General features: G+C 40.0%; 1 protein-coding gene and 1 long non-coding RNA gene across 2 annotated transcripts; one reads left to right on the top strand and one right to left on the bottom strand.

Annotated features, from left to right (window-relative positions):
- Window positions 1-10,146: 10,146 nt before the first annotated feature.
- On the top strand, window positions 10,147-14,962 carry LOC112176495. The gene has a single exon (XM_024314450.2). The coding sequence runs from the start codon at window positions 10,195-10,197 to the stop codon at window positions 14,734-14,736; it is 4,542 nt and encodes a 1,513-aa protein (XP_024170218.1). The 5' UTR covers window positions 10,147-10,194; the 3' UTR covers window positions 14,737-14,962.
- A 2,666-nt stretch (window positions 14,963-17,628) lies between these two features.
- LOC121050300 lies at window positions 17,629-18,923 on the bottom strand. Its single transcript, XR_005802602.1, has 3 exons — window positions 18,798-18,923; window positions 18,434-18,559; window positions 17,629-17,693 (listed from the first exon to the last, which is right to left on the bottom strand). It is a non-coding gene; the product is annotated as an uncharacterized LOC121050300 (long non-coding RNA).
- Between the last annotated feature and the right edge of the window lie 428 nt (window positions 18,924-19,351).

Consider the following 19,351-nt stretch of genomic DNA (forward strand, 5'->3'; position numbering starts at 1 on the left):
TTGCCAAAGGCAAGTCCATTAATGAATGAGCTTAAAGCTCACTCATGGAATCAAAAGTTTAAAGCTCATACATACTCATTCAATTATGGTCAAAGTGACTTATTGCCTCAATGAGTACTATGACAAGACTACGAAATCGAATTCGAATCATGCTCACAATGTTGCAACATATTCTAACTTTCGCGAAGTTATGAATTTGTCTAGAGTTCATATTGAGCCTATATGAAATTATAAATTACACAAATTAATATTTATGGCTAATTATGCCATACTTGAATTTCAATGCTCGGATAAAGGTAAATGTGTCAGTTGTTGTTCCTTTATATTGTTATTCTTTAATTAATATCTTTATCTATAATTTGAGCATATGAAATTGGTTCTACTTGAGGTAAGATTTATTATCATAGTTTTATTGGTATTACCCTAACTTTTGCAGGAATTGCAATTCATGATGAGTCCCTTTTATGCAAAGCACACATAGTCTCACCTATGTGATCGACACACCATATCTAATATACATGGTGCATGTATTTTATTACATACATGATTGAAGCTTGCAACAATCAGGGGGAGATTCTCATCAGGGGGAGCATTCAAAATTATGCTACCTAGGACATATGCGCGTTGTACTCTTTTTCTCCTTCGACCAGGGTTGTTTTTGTCCCACTGGGTTTTTGTTACCTGACAAGGTTTTTGACGAGACAACATTAAGCGCGTCCAACACCATATCATTTAGTGGTGGACATCCAAGGGGGAGTGTTGTAAATATTATATAAATGTGGTTGTCCACTGTAAATACTCATTAGTTATGTCCTTATGATGTAAACATTACTCCTATATAAAGGGGTCTAATGAGAATGAAATAGACACTTCTACCTCCTCCATACTCTGTTTCTCTCTTCTATCTCTATATTTTTCTCTAGTTTATAACAATAATTTGATTTACTTCCATTTTTTTAATTTTTTCCATTCAGTTTTAATGTTCGTTTATTTCAATCCATATTAAAAAATTAGTAAGTGCTACTATGAGCAATGAAAAAAAGATTGATTTTTTTTTGTTCGTGTTTTAAATTTTTTACTTTCGGTGTTTATAAAAGTATTATAAAGATTGATGAAGTTTATACTAGAGCTTTTTACCAATAACTACAAAATGACACTATTAATTACCAATAGCAAAGTCTAAAACTAATATCCCATGCGGCCAACAATTGCAACAGCCTGTTAGCCCATCCTAAAGAAAAACACTCAAATATTACAAAAATTACCAAACATGCCACTCTCCCAAAATCAGAACAGATCCAAAATCCAAACAGTCCCAAAATCCAGATCCCAAAATCAAAACCGTCCCAAAATCAAGATCCTCCCTAGGGCTCAGGCGAAGCTAGGCGGCGAAGCAGCCCGCCAAGCTCCGACGAAGCAGCCAGCTAAGTGAGCGGCGAAGCAGCCGGCCAAGCGAGGCTGTGAAGCTAAGCGACGAAGCTTCGGCAAAGCTAGGCGACGGAGCAACCGACCAAGTGAGCGGCGAAGCGAGGCTGTGAAACAACCAGCGGGCGAAGTGAAGCGGCGAAGCAGCCGGCGAAGGGAGGCTGCGAAGCTAGACAACGAAGCGAGGGCGTGACCCCGGAGGCGAGGCTTCTATGATACTAGGGCTTGAAGGTCAGTAGAGAAATTTGTAGCTTTAGCTGAGAAATTCTGAGGGTCAGTACCTTCAACCTCATGTTGTCACAGGTTTTGGCATGGGTAAGCTATAATGGATTATGTGTTCAGTAGCTATAGTATGATTATTAGTTTTGTATTGAGAGTCAGTAGCTTTAGTTTTGTGTTTATGTTAGTTTCTTATGGGATTGTTGGTGTTGTGTAATGCTTTAGTTTTGGGTTTTGTCATCCCTTATATTCTGTGTTGCCGGTTGACTTGCAAGATGGAGCTAATGAAAGCAATGCTGATGTGAGCAAACGCAAGAAGGCCATAGTATACTACTGGAGGTCTGTATACTACTGGGGTCAGTATACTACTGGGGATCAGTACACTACTGATAGGGCTAGTATACTACTGGAGATCAGTATACTACTGAGGGTCACTACTCTTGAAAATTCTGCTGGAGAAACTTCTTCACCACGAGAAGTTGTGGAATTCAAAGCAACTTGTATGTGAAAGCAGCAAAGCCAGAGATAAATGATATAGTGTTCAAGTTTCATATTGTAATATGTATAAATAGCAAGGACCAAAATATCAAGTTTCGAGGAAATATCGATGGTCCCGAAAACGGAAATTTCGACGGAAATATCGAGGATATATCGATTTCGGTAAATAATCAAGAAAAATGATGGAAATTTGAAGAAAAACATGGAAATTTTAAGTGAAACTTTTAGATATGTTTATTTTATCAATTGTCTACTATATATAGAAAGAAAACCTTGAATAAACCTTGTTATATAGTAATTTGTAATAATTTAAGATGAAACGGTAAATGCTGAATCGTCGATAACTCTGAAATTTTTTTAAATAAACATCTAATTTTTTTTTTTTATGGCTAGAAACCCAATGGGAGGCTAAGCCATCACGCCTTATATACATTTTTTTGTACATATCATACATTACACCTTGAATTACATGAGTAACTTAGAACCACGTAGAAGACCTATGAGGTACAAGGTATGAAGATTATTTGGTGCAAGGTATGAAGATTATTTAAAACTATTTATAGAAGTTATAATTTGAAATGTTGTTGTAAAATATTTGAACATTTAGTAAAAAAAAAAAATTCAATATAGTAATTAAGTGTTTCAAGTTAGTTATTGATTGGACGTGTATCTAAATTTTCAGATTCGTAGGCAAATGAATATATATTAGAATGTTGTGATTAATACATAAAAGTTTGTGTAGCAGAGTTAGCAAACCCTCTCAAAGGGTAGTGGGATGACCAAGGTTCGATCTTTGGTGTTGTTGTTGGTTTTTTGGATTGAATTTTATGCCAACTACTCATCCACCACACGTGTTGGGCCCACGGAGATTGACTTTACATGTGAGAATTGTTGGTGGAGATGGAATGTATGGGAAAATATCGAAAATATCAAAAATTTCGGGAAATATCGGAAATATCGGGAAATATCGAAAATTTCGACCGAAATTGTCATGGTATGTTATGGATATATCGGGCCTCCAAAAAAACGAAATTTTCGGCAAAATTTCGCCCATTTTTTCGATTTTTCAGTCCTTGATAAATAGTTTTTGGAATTATTATTCAAATGTATTGTTTCTAGAAATATTATTTTTTATAATGCTACTGACATTCAGCAGTGTTAATTCACATTATCAAACCCATAAGGGCAGATTTGTAATTTACTTGTCAATAGAAATAATTCAAAAATAAAAGAAATCTGACAGCAAGGTATAATACTTTGCGCATGGGCCCTACACACTAGCTCATGGAAATTTAAAAAAACAGGCCTGCTCATGGTAATTTATGAAAAAAAAATGTAGGTAGTGGTAATTTGCTATTTATATTAATGGTTTTGTGAATTGAATAACGAATTAATGATGAGGACGCAACAAAAAGATAAAAAAGAAAATTGTAATAAATTTAAATTTGGATGAGGGGATGAAGATTAATGTTATCAGAAAAGAAATTAAGTAGTTTTCTATTTAATTAGTTATGTATTTAATTTTCCTTAAAGATTTAAATTTTAGAAAATTAGTGTACTTATTAGTCATTTTGCATTGGATAATATAGTTTTTTAATAATTCAAATATTTGTAGGGTGAACAAAGAAGATGGTAGGGTGGTAATAGTCGCACCCTTTTAAAAGTCGTTATATGTGATTGCTGGATAAATTTTAGGGCCAATGATAAAAAAAGTTATTTTCAAGTGCCTTATTATAATTCAGGACACACAAATGTCCTCATGATAACTAAGGTCACCTCTTTACAACCTACCATTAGAAATAATAAAATTTACAATTCATGCCATCGTCTCCTGCTTCCCCTTCTCTCTCTCTCTCTCTCTCTCTCTCTCTCTCTCTCTCTCTCACAATTGTAGGGCTGGGCTCGGGTCGGCCCGGCTCGGTTTTGGGCCCAACCCAAGTTCGACACGTTTCAGCTGGTTGGGCAAAAAATTGGGTCGAAAACTATTTCTAAATGGAGTGGGCCGAAATATTCGGTGGGCCGAAAATTCAGTTCGGCTCAGTTCGTGTTCAGTCTGAGTTGGGCTTTTTTTTTAAATTTATTTACAGCCCAATTTTTCCAGATCACTAAATCTATTTGTACAATAACCTGAACAGTTTCAAGCAAAAGAATTTGGCCCAAATTACCTAGAAACAACCATAAATAGTTAAATACTAGGCTGAGCTTTCAATACAAGATGGTGTGAAGTCTAAAAACCCTAAAACCTAGTTCAATAGTTCATTACAAGAACTTCACAAATCATAAAGGAAAGTTCAACACATCGCAAAGTCCAGAAACAGCTAAACACTTAGTTCATTACAGACCGAAATTGAACCATAAAAGAGTTTCAAACTTAAAACTTGAAAGAAAAAGTTCTTGATCTCCAAAAGTGAAAAAAAGTTCATTAAAGCCTAGAAATGCAGATCTGCAAGTGTGCACCAAACACCAAAACAACATTCCCCTCACAGCTTTAAGTCTTTAACCCAACATTCATGCTTCATTATCCTCAACTGTTATTACGACAGATCCTACAAATCAAAAGAACTTATTCAAATCAGTTTAAGTGTTTAACACACAAACTAGCAACATATTCACAACAGTTTAACACACAAACCAGCAACATATTCACAGTAAACACAAAATAATCAACCAACAATCTTATTTTATAACAAACTGAGCAAAGTAACAAAGAACAAAAGAAAGTTACCTGATTCAAGCTTTTCAAGCTCACCGTATAGCTCCAACTCTAACTTAGTAGGCTCGTTGTACTCATTGAAAGCTCCACCCCTTAACCAATCATTGAGACAAACCAGCCCTTCAACCATATTATTAGGAGTTAATGAAGCTCGAAATGGGTCTACAACCTTTTTCCCTAGGCTGAAAGCCGACTCCGAAGCCACCGTTGAAGCTGGAACAGCAAAGATATCCTTTGCAATCTTTGACAGAATTGGGTACCTAACTGCATTCTCCTTCCACCAACCTAAAAGTTGGAAATTTGTGCTCGCTGGGTCTTCTACAGCTTCAAGCAAATACTTGTCGACTTTATTCCTGATCTCCACCACCTATTTCTCCTGCCTAAGCTTCATAAACTTACTTAATGATGCAGCAGCATGTGAGTCCTCTTCCCCAACTGCAGCTTGCTGCTCAAAACGAGGTTGTGTTATATCATTTGAGGCTTGGGCAGCCACGGGATCAGATTGATGATACTCCAAGTAGAGCTGCAAGAGGCACCTCCTCACCTCATCGACCATAAATTGCACCATGCTGTTGTCCGGATGCAGTTTTGGAAAAAAATATTCAAGATACAATAATTTGTATCTTGGATCTAGGACAACAGCAAGCAGCAAGGCCGTGTTAATGTCTTCCAACTTCAACCAATACTTGTCGAATTTTTTCTTCATGGAGGACCCTATGCTAACCATCAAAGGATCATCACTAGCTGCACATTCTTCTAATTCATCGATTATGGTGCAAATCCACTGAACATGTTGGTTTGAAGTTACTACCTTGGTCCTACTAAAACTCAAGGTTGCATCGTAAAAGATCTTAAGGAACTTCACTAACCTTGCAGCTTTCTCCCAATCTTCATTCTTAGGCGGCCCAGCCCTCTTGCTTCCCCCAACTCTCTCCAGAAAATAATTCTCATACTGCTGATCCTCATCTTCAAGCCTAGATAAGGCCTACCTATACTTAACAGCAATGTCAAGCATGAAATAGGTGGAGTTCCACCGTGTGCAGACATCTAAAGGCACTATACCCCCTTTATGTTCAACCTTCTCTCTAGATGCACACTTCCTAAACTTTTCAAGTCTAGCAGGTGAACTTCTAATGAACTTAACAGCATTTCTAATTGCATCGATGGAGGAATCAAGCTCCTCCATCCCATCCCTCACAATCAAATTCAAGACATGGCAGCAGCATCTAACATGTAGAAAACTCCCACCTAGCACTAAACACTTCCAATTTCCAATCTTCTCCTTCATGTATTCAAGTGCAACTTGATTACTCGAAGCATTATCAACTACAATGCTAAAAACCCTCTCGATACCCCAATTAATGAAGCAAGACTCTACCAATTTCCCTATAGTCTTTCCCTTGTGGTTTGGAATAACACAAAAATTTATAATTCTTTTATGCAAAGTCCAAGTGTCATCTATGAAATGGGCAGTGAGTACTAGGTAATTGATATCTTGGACCGAAGTCCAAGTATTAGTGGTAAGTGAAACCCTCATATTATTCCTAGCTAGAAACTCTCTTATCTTTTCCTTCTCAAATTGGTACAGATCCCAAATATCTCTACAGATTGTCCTACGACTAGGAACAACAAACTTTGGCTGAGAAATTTTCATGAATTCCTGAAACCCTTGCCCATCTACATGACTAAAAGGTAATTCATCCGTCACAATAATCCTAGCACATGCTCTTCTACAACTCATAGGATCATAAGCTATAGATATTAAATTACCACCTTTTTCAGCATATTCGAAAGCAAGGAATCTCTGTTTTTTTGCAGGGATGTAAACTGGACACTTCTTGCACTGGTACCACATGTGAGTCCTCATTGATGTCGTCCCATTGGATTTGGAATCGCAAGCATAGGTCTGGGGGCAGTACTTGCACTTTGCTCTTGGTCTTTCCATCTTTGAACCATCCGGATTCTTCATCTTCACAAAGTGATCCCAAGCTACTGACTGGTTTTTCCTCTTCACAATTTCTTCAGCTTGACTTGTTGCAGTGTCACTCGGATTGGATGTAGGATCCGGGGTCTGTGACGTTCCTTCCATAAACTGAGAAAAGAACAGAAACATGATTAAACAGCAACATAAATTTCCAATAGCAACAACAACAGATCAAACAATATGAACAAGTGAACAATAACAACAGCAAACATCATCTCTCACAAAATTCAAAACCCTAATTTCAGACCAAGCTCGAAACAAAACTCACAAAACCCAGCAAACATCATCTCTCACAAAACTCAAAACATTATTCCAGACACAACATCATCTCTCCTAAAATTGAAACCCTAATTTCATATATAAATAAAACAACAACAGGAAGCAAACAAACATTATCCCAGATCAAACTCTTAGCGTCCTAATTTCATAGATCGAAACATAAAACCAAAAAAAATTGAAGCAAAAAGCCAAATTTCACTACCGAATCCATTTGCAGCAAAATAATTCGAGAGCCCTCCAAACCCCAATCAAAACAACAACAAAGTGAGAATAGATGTAGGGAGAGATGAGGAAAAAGAGCGAGAGATGAGGAGTATTTTGCTGCTTTGTGTATGATTTAGATGTAGGGAGAAAGAGAGCGTACTGAGAGACTGAGAGTCGAGAGAAAAGTTGAAAACAGCGAGGTGAGTGTGGGAATAAGTGAATGAGAGAGTGGGTTGAATTAGGTTAGGATTTCTGGTGATCAGGTGAGGTCAAGCTCACATGAAACCTCTTAAGAACCAATCATAATTTGACACCTATTAAAATTAATAAAAAATAATATGTTATATTAAAATTCGGCCGGTTCGGTTTATTTCGGTCGGTGCAGAGGAAAGGCCCGATTCCGACCCGGTTTAGTCCGGTCTGGTCCGGTTGATGGCATTTTTCTTCCGGTTCGGTAACCGCAACCTATTTTCCGGCCTGGTTCGGCCGGTTTTCTCCTTCCAGTTCGGTTTCTGCCCGCCCCTACTCAATTGGCCTCACCGCCATGGCTCGAAGATCTTCTGCCACCTTCTAACAAAGCCCGACCCGGCATCGCGGTCTAAACCCGATCGTTCACCTACATGCCCCCACCCAGCGAAGGAGCTCCGCCTGCCGTAACCAAAATCCACGGTGACGGAATCGGACCGCTAGTCAGGAATGCCGTCGAGAAGGTGATGGAGGAGATGCACTCGCCGATTTACTTCGAGAAGTACGATGTCACTGACGAGATGCTGAGGGTGCAGGAGGAGGTGATTGAGTAGATCAGGAAGAACAAGGTGTGCCTGAAAGGTGAGCTGGCGACGCCAATGGGCAGCCGCATTAACTCGCTGAACATGTCAATGACAATGTCAGTTACATGATCAGTTACATACATTGTAAGTTACATAGTCAATTACATAATCAGTTACATGGTCAGTTACATACATTGTAAGTGACATGGTCAATCACATGACCTTCTGGCTAAACCCGTAGGACCCCGCCTTGTTCAGAATCTGATCCCTGCAATTTTAATCCTTCCATTCTTGCCGACGACGACGTGTTTCGGCTTGATCGCGGCGGAAGATGAAGAAGAAGAAGAAGTGACGTGATTAAGGCGAAGAGCGACGAAGCCAGAGATCGAGAAAAAAATAACAAAGCTGTGGATTGAAGCTCCAAAACCGAGATTACGTATCGTCGTAGACAGACAGAGCGCAATCGGAAGTTGGCGGTGGAGAAAGAACCTTCGATCAAATCAAATCAAGCTTTCTGATAAAAAGAGAGAGAAAATTTGAACTCTAAACTTTTGATTGAACAGTTATAAACGTTTGTTACCTTTAGGGGCAGAATCAGAATAAAAAAATAAATTAAAAACTGACCTTTTTTAACATCACTTCATTATTATTGCTTTCATGAGACTAAAAACATAATAATAAAAAAGAAGGTCTCTCTCTCTCTCTGAGCGGAGGCGAACCTGGGGTTTTCAGAAGGGTGGTCTACATTCGTCCGACAGCGCGTCTATGGACGTTGTCGTCGGATGGGATCTATTGTTAAGCAATCAAAGGTCCCTCAATCGGGGTTTTCTTGCTCCGGATCAGGGGTTTTGGTATCAGATTGCAGGGGTGTTCGAGGTGGCGGGGTGGGTGAGGCTCAGTTCTAGCAGGATGAAGTGGTGGGGCAGATGGGCTGTGGAAGTCGGATCCAAGGTTAGGCTGGTTGCACGAGGATGGTGGATGTGAGTTGATTCGCTTTGTTTCGGGGATGGGAGTATTTCCAGATCCGATTGGGGCATGGTGGCTGGTAGTTCAGAGTCTTGGGACAATTGGGTTGGAGAAGCGGTGGCCGAGGGTGGGCTATTGGAGGTTTCGATCCGGTTCGGTGGTTTCTCCTAAGTTGGTAGCAGACTGTTGTAGATGGTGGCTGGACACAAGGGAGGGAGGTCTGATGCAGGCGAGAGCGATCTCTCTCAGGCGGTGGCGACTCGGCTCTGGTGGTGGCCACTGTTTGGGTCTGGGATTATGCTTAGGTTTGAGCCCACTGTTTGGGTCTGGCCCAAGTTGTTTTATTTTTATTTTTTACAATTTTTATTTTGGTATGTTGTCTAGGTTGGATGCGTTTTATGCGCCCAATAAAATCCTACATATATTGTGTAGGCCTAATCGGGCTTTGTGCCTGGGTATGCACTCTAAGTGTCTTGTCTGCTCTAGGTTGGCGGCAACTTATTTGTTTCGTCAAATGGGCGCTGCCGCCTAGTGGCAGGGTGAGACTAAGTGTCGTTGGATTTACTTTTCGGTGGCAACATAGGAGGAAAGCTGTGCTAAAGCAGGTAATTATGCTATGTTATACGCGGGGTAATATCGAGTTATCTTTCTGCTATGTCACCGCTATGTTAAAGCAAATGAAGTAGTTATTGCACTCCTTGCTAGTTGGTGCTTGTTAGAATACAAGTCTCCTGTAGAGATTTCTGATATTATTTCGGAAAAGTTTCTAGATACTTATGTCCCCCCCCTTGTATTCGACAGAGGTTTAGGCTCAATGTCCCCCCTTGTATTCGACAGTTTCATTAATCAAGACTTGAGGGCAGCCGCACCAGCTCTTTATTTAAAAAAAAAAAAACATTACTTCATTATTCATAAAGACTAAATTAATATTATTGACAATTAATTATGAACATTTTTATCAAGTGGGAAACTAAGTGACATTTTTATCATTTCACTATCTAATAGTGACATTTTCCCTTATTTCCCTTAAATTTAAATTATATTTTTATTTATTGAAAAGTAATATAAATCTAAAATTAGTGGAAATTGCCAATTCGAATGTTGCTTCCGGCAGCAGTGAATCAGATTGACTGTCAATGAAATTCAAGGCGACGGCGGCGAGATTGAGGCCCGGAGGCACAAAGCGACGGAACGGCGGTGGTGTGGGTATTTTGGGAATTCAGAACGACGACGGAACAAATGGTGGAGGACCGTCTGTGGAGCCAAAGCTTGTTCCCTGGGGGAGGAAGCGGCGGAGGACAGGATGCGAGGGTATTTTGGGTTATCAAAATGAAGGAAAGGCAAGGGCTGTGAAGGCGAAGAAGAAGAAGAAGCAGCAGCAGCAGCAGCAGAGAAGGGCTCCCTTGAGGGAGGTGACAATATGCCATCAATGTAGGAAAACAGGTACGGGAAGAACGGTGCGGTGCACATGGTGTTCGAGGAACAAGTATTGTATCCCTTGCATACAGAGGTGGTATCCCAACACATCAGAGGAAGCCATAGCTGAGGCTTGTCCTGTGTGCCGCGGCAACTGCAACTGCTATACCTGCCTTCGGTTGAATGTGCCTAATAGGTGTTTGAAGAATCTGGACCCGAAAATCGATGAGGAGACCAAGCTGGAGCACTGTAAGTATATGGTTCATCAGCTGCTTCCGTATTTGAAGAGGATTAGGGACGAGCAGGAGAGTGAGATGGTGGTCGAGGCTAATAGGCTGGGTTTAGGTGATGTTTCGGAGCTCAAGGTGGACAAGGCTAATTGCGGTGAAGACGAGCGTATGTACTGCAACAACTGCAGCACTTCGATTTTTGATTTTCATAGGACTTGTCCTGAGTGTGAGTATGATCTGTGCCTCGGTTGCTGCCGGGAGATTCGAGATGGCAAGTGGAACAAGAGAGCGGAAGTGTCCACACACATATTCTGGAGAACAAGTGAAGATGGAAGCATTCTTTGCCCCCCAACACACATGAAGGGTTGTGGTAAGCATAATTTAGAATTGAGATGCCTTTTTCCTCAGAATCATGTCATGGAATTGGTAGAGAACGCAGGAAAAATAGATGCAAGTTACAATTTTTTGCCTGATCGTAGTGAAACATGTGCATACAAGTGTTCATGTGTTAAACCTGTGGATGATGCCGTTTGCTCAAGTAGTAGCAGCAGCTCTAAGTTACGGAAAGCAGCTTCTAGAGTTGCTTCTGATGATAACTACTTGTTCTGTCCAAGGGTTGGACAAATCCAGGATAAGGATTTTGAGCATTTTCAGTGGCATTGGAAGAGGGGTGAGCCTGTGATTGTTAGCAATGCACTTGAAAATGGATCAGGTTTAAGCTGGGAACCATTTGTCATGTGGCGGGCATTTAAGCAGACAAATAATATCAACCATGCTAGTGAATCGATATTCCACGCCATTGATTGCTGGTATTGGTCTTTTATAGAAATCCACATCCTCCATTTCTGTAGTGGATATTCCAAGGGACGGTCGTATAAGACAGGATGGCCTCAGAATCTCAAGCTCACTGACTTCCCATCATCTACTGAATTTCACAATCGTCTTCCCCGGCATGGTGAGGAATTTTTATGTTGTCTGCCTTTCAAGGAGTATAGTCACCCCAACAAGGGAACTCTGAACCTTGCTATCTACTTGCCACCTATCTCAGTAAAGCCGGACATGGGTCCAAAAACGTACCTTGCCTATGGTTTTGCAGAGGAGCTTGGATGGGGAGATTCTGTAACCAAGCTTCACTGCAATATGTCTGATGCGGTTAATATTCTGACACATACAACTGAAGTGGCCCTTACAACTGAAGAACTTGCAACTATAGATAAGTTGAAGAAAAAGCTGATGGAGCAAGACGAAAGGGAGATATTTGGGAATTGTCACACAAGTGCTGGAAATGGAAGTGGGCCTCAGCAAGAGTCAGCTATAGAGAAGTTGAAGAGAAAGTATAGGGAGCAAAACGAAAGAGAGATATTTGGGAATTGTCATACAAGTGCTGGAAATGGAAGTGGGCCTCAGCAAGAGTCAGCTGAAATATGTGAGGATGGAGGTGCCTTATGGGACATTTTCCGGATCCAGGATGTTCCGCAGCTGGAGAAATACATCCACAAGCACGTCAATGAATTTATGGATGTTCTCTGTAATCCTTTGCAGCATGTTACTCATGCTATACACGATCAGACTGTCTATCTCACTGTGGAACACAAGAGGAAGCTCAAGGAGGAATTCGGTATCGAGCCGTGGACATTTGTCCAAAAACTTGGAGATGCTGTTTTCATTCCTGCAGGTTGTCCTCATCAGGTGAGGAACTTGAAGTCTTGTATCAAAGTTGCACTGGACTTTGTTTCCCCTGAGAATGTGGGTGAGTGCTTTCGTTTGACGGAAGAGTTTCGCACACTTCCAACAAACCACAGAGCCCATGAGGACAAGCTGGAGGTGAAGAAAATGATTGTGCATGCTGTTTGTGAAGCTATGAAGGAGATTCCTGGTGAGAATGTGACAAAGTGTGCAAGGGTTCGCTTGGACGAGTTGAGACGTTGCCATCAGTGTCATGTGAATGTTATGGGAAGAGTGGTGCAGTGCACAAGGTGTCGGGAAAGAGCTACGGGAAGGAGGACAAGTTATTGTATCCCTTGTATACAGAGATGGTATCCCAACACATCAGAGGAAGCCATTGCTAAGGCTTGTCCGTTATGCTGCGGCAACTGCAACTGCACAGCCTGTCTTCGCTTGGATGTGCCTGTCAGGTGTTTGCAGAATCTAGAGCCAAAAATCGACAAGGGTACCAAGCTGGAGCACTCTAAGTATTTGGTCCATCAGCTGCTTCCCTATTTGAAGATGATTAGGGATGAGCAGGTGAGTGAGATGCCGGTGGAAGCCAAGAGGCAGGGCTTACATGACCTTTCGGAGCTCAAGGTGGAGAAGGCAAAAAGCGGTGATGGAGTGCGTATGTACTGCAACAGCTGCAGCACTTCGATTTTTGATTTTCATAGGACTTGTCCCGGATGTGAGTATGATCTGTGCCTCGGTTGCTGCCGGGAGATTCGAGATGGCAAGTGGAAGAAGAGAGCTCAAGCGTCCACATTTGAGTGGAAATGGAGTGCAAGTGAAGATGGAAGCATTCTCTGTCCCCCAACACACATGAAAGGTTGTGGTAAGCACAATTTAGAATTGAGATGCCTTTTTTCTCAGAATCATGTCATGGAATTGGTAGAGAAAGCAGGAGAAATAGATGCAAGTTACAATTTTTTGCCTGATCGTAGTGAAACATGTGCATATAAGTGTTCATGTGTTAAACCTGTGGATGATGCCGTTAGCTTAAGTAGTAGCAGCTGCTGTAAGTTAAGGAAAGCAGCTTCTAGAGTTGCTTCTGATAGTAACTACTTGTTCTGTCCAAGGGTTGGACAAATCCAAGATAAGGATTTTGAGCATTTTCAGTGGCATTGGAAGAGGGGTGAGCCTGTGATCGTTAGCAGTGCGCTTGAAAATGGATCAGGTTTAAGCTGGGAACCATATGTCATGTGGCAGGCATTTAGAAAGACAAATAATATCAACCATGCTAGTGAATCGACAGTCCATGCCATTGATTGCTGGGATTGGTGTTTTATAGAAATAAACATCCACCATTTCTTTTGTGGATATTCCAAAGGACGGTCTTATAAGACAGGATGGCCTCAGAATCTCAAGCTCAATGACTTCCCATCATCTACTGAGTTTCACAATCGTCTTCCCCGGCATGGTAGGGAATTTTTATGTTGTCTGCCTTTCAAGGAGTATACTCACCCCAACAAGGGAACTCTCAACCTTGCTATCAACTTGCCACCTATCTCAGTAAAGCCAGACATGGGTCCAAAAGCATATATTGCCTATGGTTTTGCACAGGAGCTTGGACGGGGAGATTCTGTAACCAAGCTTCACTGCAATATGTCTGATGCGGTTAATATTCTGACGCATACAGCTGAAGTGGCCCTTACAACTGAGCAACTTGTAACTGTGGAGAAGTTGAAGAAAAAGCACAGGGAGCAAGACAAAAGAGAGATATTTGGGAATTGTCACTCAAGTGCTGGAAATGGAAGTGGGTCTCAGGAAGAATTAGCTGATGTATGTGAGGATGGAGGTGCCTTATGGGACATTTTCCGGACTCAGGATGTTCCGCAGCTGGAGAAATACATCCACAAGCACGTCAATGAATTTAAGCATGTGTTCTGTAATCCTTTGCAGCATGTTACTCATGCTATACATGATCAGACTGTTTATCTCACTGTGGAGCACAAGAGGAAGCTGAAGGAGGAATTCGGTATCGAGCCTTGGACATTTGTCCAAAAGCTTGGAGATGCTGTTTTCATTCCTGCTGGTTGTCCTCATCAGGTGAGGAACTTGAAGTCTTGTATCAAAGTTGCACTGGACTTTGTTTCCCCTGAGAATGTGGGTGAGTGCTTTCGTTTGACGGAAGAGTTTCGCACACTTCCGACATACCACAGAGCCCATGAGGACAAGCTGGAGGTGAAGAAAATGATTGTGCATGCTGTTTGTGAAGCTGTGAAGGAGATTTCTGGTGAGAATGTGATGACTGAGGATGGGAAGTCTAGGGGAGGCGCAAGGGAATTAAGGCAAGGTGTAAGGCGCAAGTCTTACAAAATGTAATGGTATGCAGCATGGGAATTATTAGGGATGTAATTGTAGAATATTAGGGATGTAATCTTAGAATTATTAGTGTTCTGTACTACTGTGCCTTGGGAAATTTTATTTGATTTTGTAACATATTTTAGTTCTTAACTGATGGTTTTGTGCTCCATGTTCTCATATGGATTGGATTCGATAAAATGTTGGGTTTTGTTTTGTGATGAGAATAGATGAACAAGTTTATATCTTTGTTGGAGAATTGGGAATAGATGAACTAGTATTGTTTTGAGAATTGAGAATTGGGTTAAATTTTGTTTTGTGATGAGAATAGATGAACAAGTTTGTGTCTTCATTGGAGAATTGGACTTTCTCCGTTTCTTGATCCAGCTTTCTGATTGTGCTCTTAGAACTACTGAGTCTATGTTCGCTTCTCTGCTTTGTCGTGCAGCATAACACACTATACAACATAATAGAAATTGGAATAGACTCACTTTACTGTTAAAATATCAGCAATCAGAATCGCAGAAGAAACTTACAGTGCATTTAATATGGGTAGACATATCTGTGGGTAAAAAACCACACCAGAAGCAAACAAGTCATATATGCAAGTAGTTCTTTTTTGGCTTTAGTGTGAAGGTAGTACTGTAATGGGCTAATGGCAGTCTTGCTAGCATCAGAGTCACATGTTACAAGCTTATTATGACAAAGAAAGGATATACTAATGTGATCACATATAATCATTTGTATTAGATCTGAGTATATAATTAAACAGTCTAATCCAGTCTTGTCAAAACTGATGTCTAAACCTCTACAACAGCTCAAAGATTGAATTTTTTTTCTTACAACTTTCCTTCGGTTTTGAGGAAGATGGGAAAAACCCAGACGAGCATGATATCAGAAAACATTGAAGGTTAAAGTTATTTGCAGAGGCAAAATTAATAGAAAAAAAATTCTAAAATGATGCAGGACAAGTCTGGTTATTCATAACATTAATTGAAGTTGAATGCTCCCGATTTGGGAATATGCACAAATGAGCATAGTTTGATGCTTGGCTGCATCCTATGGACTTGGTGCTCGGACCAATGTATGTGGTAGAAATGGCTTTCTAAAAGGTTTTGGTTTTGTGTAGTTGTGGAGCATGTTAGGGGAGACATGTTTAAAAGAGTCCCACAAGGCGATGCTATATTCATAAAGGTTGCCTTTGTATTGCTTATATATTTTGGCTGTGTATGAAACATCACGTCTGGAAAGATTTGAACTTTACAAGTGCTTTGTTTGCTAAAATGGGCCTGAGTTATCCCTGAAACTGTAATTTTACATAACAAAGTTTTCTCAATAGACCAACTGTGGTCCTTTTCATTTTGCGGTTAATTTTGCTCTTTATGGTTCACAAACTTCCTTGTGCCAAGCAAAGTGGCTTTTGGATTCCAGTGGTTCAAGTTTTTTCCAGCTTCAGCCTTGTGTTCTCAATTGTGGTACATTACTATAGATTTTGATGTTCACAGTTTATTTATAATATCCTTCATAACTTAGCCACCACTGAAGCAAATGCATGTTTTATGCAGATGTCTGTCAATTTCTTGAAATTTGAAAAGAGACGTTGGTGACAGTCTTGCTACATTTTGGCAGGTTGTTCACAGCTTTTGTCTTTGAAGTAGCTCTTGCAGTTTCTCATTTGGGAATGTTTCGTTGTTTTGTGCACTACTTGAAGTATATTTTGCTTGCAGTCTGGATTGAAGCCACGCGCTTTGGTTTACTACTGAGCTGTCACATATCACAGGCCTTTCAACTATATTACATTTTTGTCAAGTAAGGAATCATTTTATACTTGAGAAATATTTGATCAGATCATTATGCTGGCCGGTGTATCTCTATATGTTCTGAAAATCAATTCATAAAGATATTTAGGTTGCATTTTATTGGATCAATGTGGTTAACTTGTTTGCGATCAATATTTCAGGAGGTGTGTGCCACCAATCAGATGTGCTGGTACAGTATCTATTCTGCAACCAAAAACTTGGCATGAGGAACAAGGATCAAACCTCCCAAATTGGTAAAAGTTTTGCAAGTCTTGTTCTTGATGTGCGCTTTGGCTTCTTGTTGGTCATGATGAGGGCTTCCAGCTGCTTATGTTTGTTTAACCCTGCACTAAGTGGGATGTAGAACTAATTTGATTGTCAGTTATGCCTAGGGTTAAGTTTATGCTTGATAGAGTTGAACAACTCTTTATTGAAATTATGAGTTATGTTCGATACTAATGCATGATTAGCGACAAGCAACATGCGGTTTAATAAAATGTGGTTCCTATTTCCACCACAAAATAAAGCTCCTCAAGCATCTCTAATAATGCAGGAGCTGAATCACTGATAGCTCTATCCCTAAGCCAACACAAGCAACATATTGCAGTCTTTTAAATCATGCATATTTCCTTTTCCCCGAATGGTAGATGGGACTCCGGTAGCCACCACATTCCAATTCCCATAATTACTGCCAAAGGGATGCTAGCTCCATATACATAAGAGCAGCATGCATTGCCAATCCAATCCCTATACCAAATACAAAGAGCCCAATCAAACTGGGAAGTCAGGTGCTAATGCATGCCGTTATGAGAGCTCCAACAGAATACAATACAGCAGCCGAAATCAAGTCAAACCTCCTTCGTAAGATGTCACCAGAATTAAAGGCCAACAAAGAGCCAATCAAGGCACCAGATAATGAGCCACTAGTTATATATGAGACCAATTTGCAGAGATGACAAGGTCATACTATGATACTCTGCTTAATGTGGCTGACTCTAGGGAAATTGTAGCACAAGCTGTGGCACCAATATCATAGCCATATACTAGTCCTTCAAGAGCTGGGAATAAAAATGGGAGTATTGCGAGAAGAAAAGAATATTTTTGTGAATTTTTGTGCACCCCATGAAGAAGAGGCTCCTTTGTACCACCAATGTCACCTGAACCTGAATTCTTTTTCACCTGTGGAAGAGAAGAAGAGGACATATGTTGATTATTTTGTTCTCAGATGGAGCAATTTTACTGTATCTGATGGAGAAGATCAGAGTCGGATCTTCCAAAAGTTTAAGATGAGCAAAGCCATCCTGGAAAGACTGTCAAGTACGTAGTAAAAAAGTAGTAGTCATCATAAACTCATATGCTATTGCTTACCCTTATCAGGTAAACTGAGCACTCCTATAATCAGTCCTTCTCATACATCTTTATGGGTGGTGTGTTTGATGCTCTCACAAAAAGATCAACAAAATACTAACCCTTATCACTGCCAAATAAAGTTCTTAACAAAGCTAAGTGATAGATCAATCACCAGAAGCATCTACAACTCAGTAGGGGTTTGTATTGCCACAAAACCTAAATAAGTGATCCAACACGTGAAAATGCAGTCACAAATAAGACTTGTAGAAGAAGTGCAAATATCATTCGGATCAGAAACAACAATATTACAACAACAAAAAAGTTGCAACAAGCCTAGGTGCAGGCAGAACAGGGTGGGGTGTGGTCAGGATGGGGGCCTAGGATCATATTATAAACCGAAATATGTACGTCTCCGTTTTGTAAAGAGAAACAATTTATCAGATTCTGATCAAAGACAATGACCAGCCATAAGATCGATGCATGAGTTAATATGCTTGAATGAGGACAGAGACAAATTAACTACGGCAATTCGTAATGACAGTACATTAACCAAAAAATGCCCCTCTTACATCTTATCGCTGAAGCCTTCAAGGAGGTTCATGAGCTTCTTCGCAAGCTGCTGCCTCCAATACTCTGGAGCAACAGTTACCGCTGTTATGTGCGTGACCATGCTACGACTCACCTTGCCCGTCAACCTTTCCCATAATTGCAATTACAATAGAAACACACAGCTATTTACATATCTTCAGATAAACACACATACAGATGTAAAGCATATATTTAAAATCAATTAGCAATATCCATCAGTATTCTTCCATAACATGTTTAACTCTATTTTACTCAACACCTCATGAGCCTTTCTAAAACGGTAATACCTCATCTTAGGAAACCTTTCCAAAACTAAAAGCAATATTAAAGATTGGGGTTGCTTACTGTAATTTCCCGCTTCTGCAATTTCATTACCCTCTCATATGAAAACTTTCAAATTTTCGAGAGCCCTAGAAACGATGCAGTTTTTGCCACATTTTTTATTTTTGCAAGGGATAGAGCAGGTTTCTGAATTTTTCGATGTCCAATGAAATTATTTCAATTTCATCATCAAACGGTTTTTTCTTCTTCTTCTTCTTCTTCTTTTGGTCTAATTGAATTGGTTTAAAAATCGATTTTGGATTTTGGTAGGGGAAGCTCCCTTGTTGCAGCTTCTTTGGATCACAGACATTGGTAAGTAATGATCGTTTTAGAAAAATTATTTCTTATAGTTATAGTAAATTATTATATGCTAAGTTGATTATAATTTAGAAGACCGATCATGTGGTTAGAGAATTATAGTAATTTATGCTTGCTGTGATTTTGTTTTAGTGCTAGTGATTAAAGTCACTATGGTTGACTTATTGAATAATAAATACAGGAATATAGGTAACTTTGGTTAACCAAAATAGAAACGATGACGAAATTCGCTCAAATTTTTAGGGCATACATATTTTATA

This window comes from Rosa chinensis, chromosome 7 (assembly GCF_002994745.2).
Source record: "Rosa chinensis cultivar Old Blush chromosome 7, RchiOBHm-V2, whole genome shotgun sequence".
Taxonomy (NCBI): Eukaryota; Viridiplantae; Streptophyta; class Magnoliopsida; order Rosales; family Rosaceae; genus Rosa; species Rosa chinensis.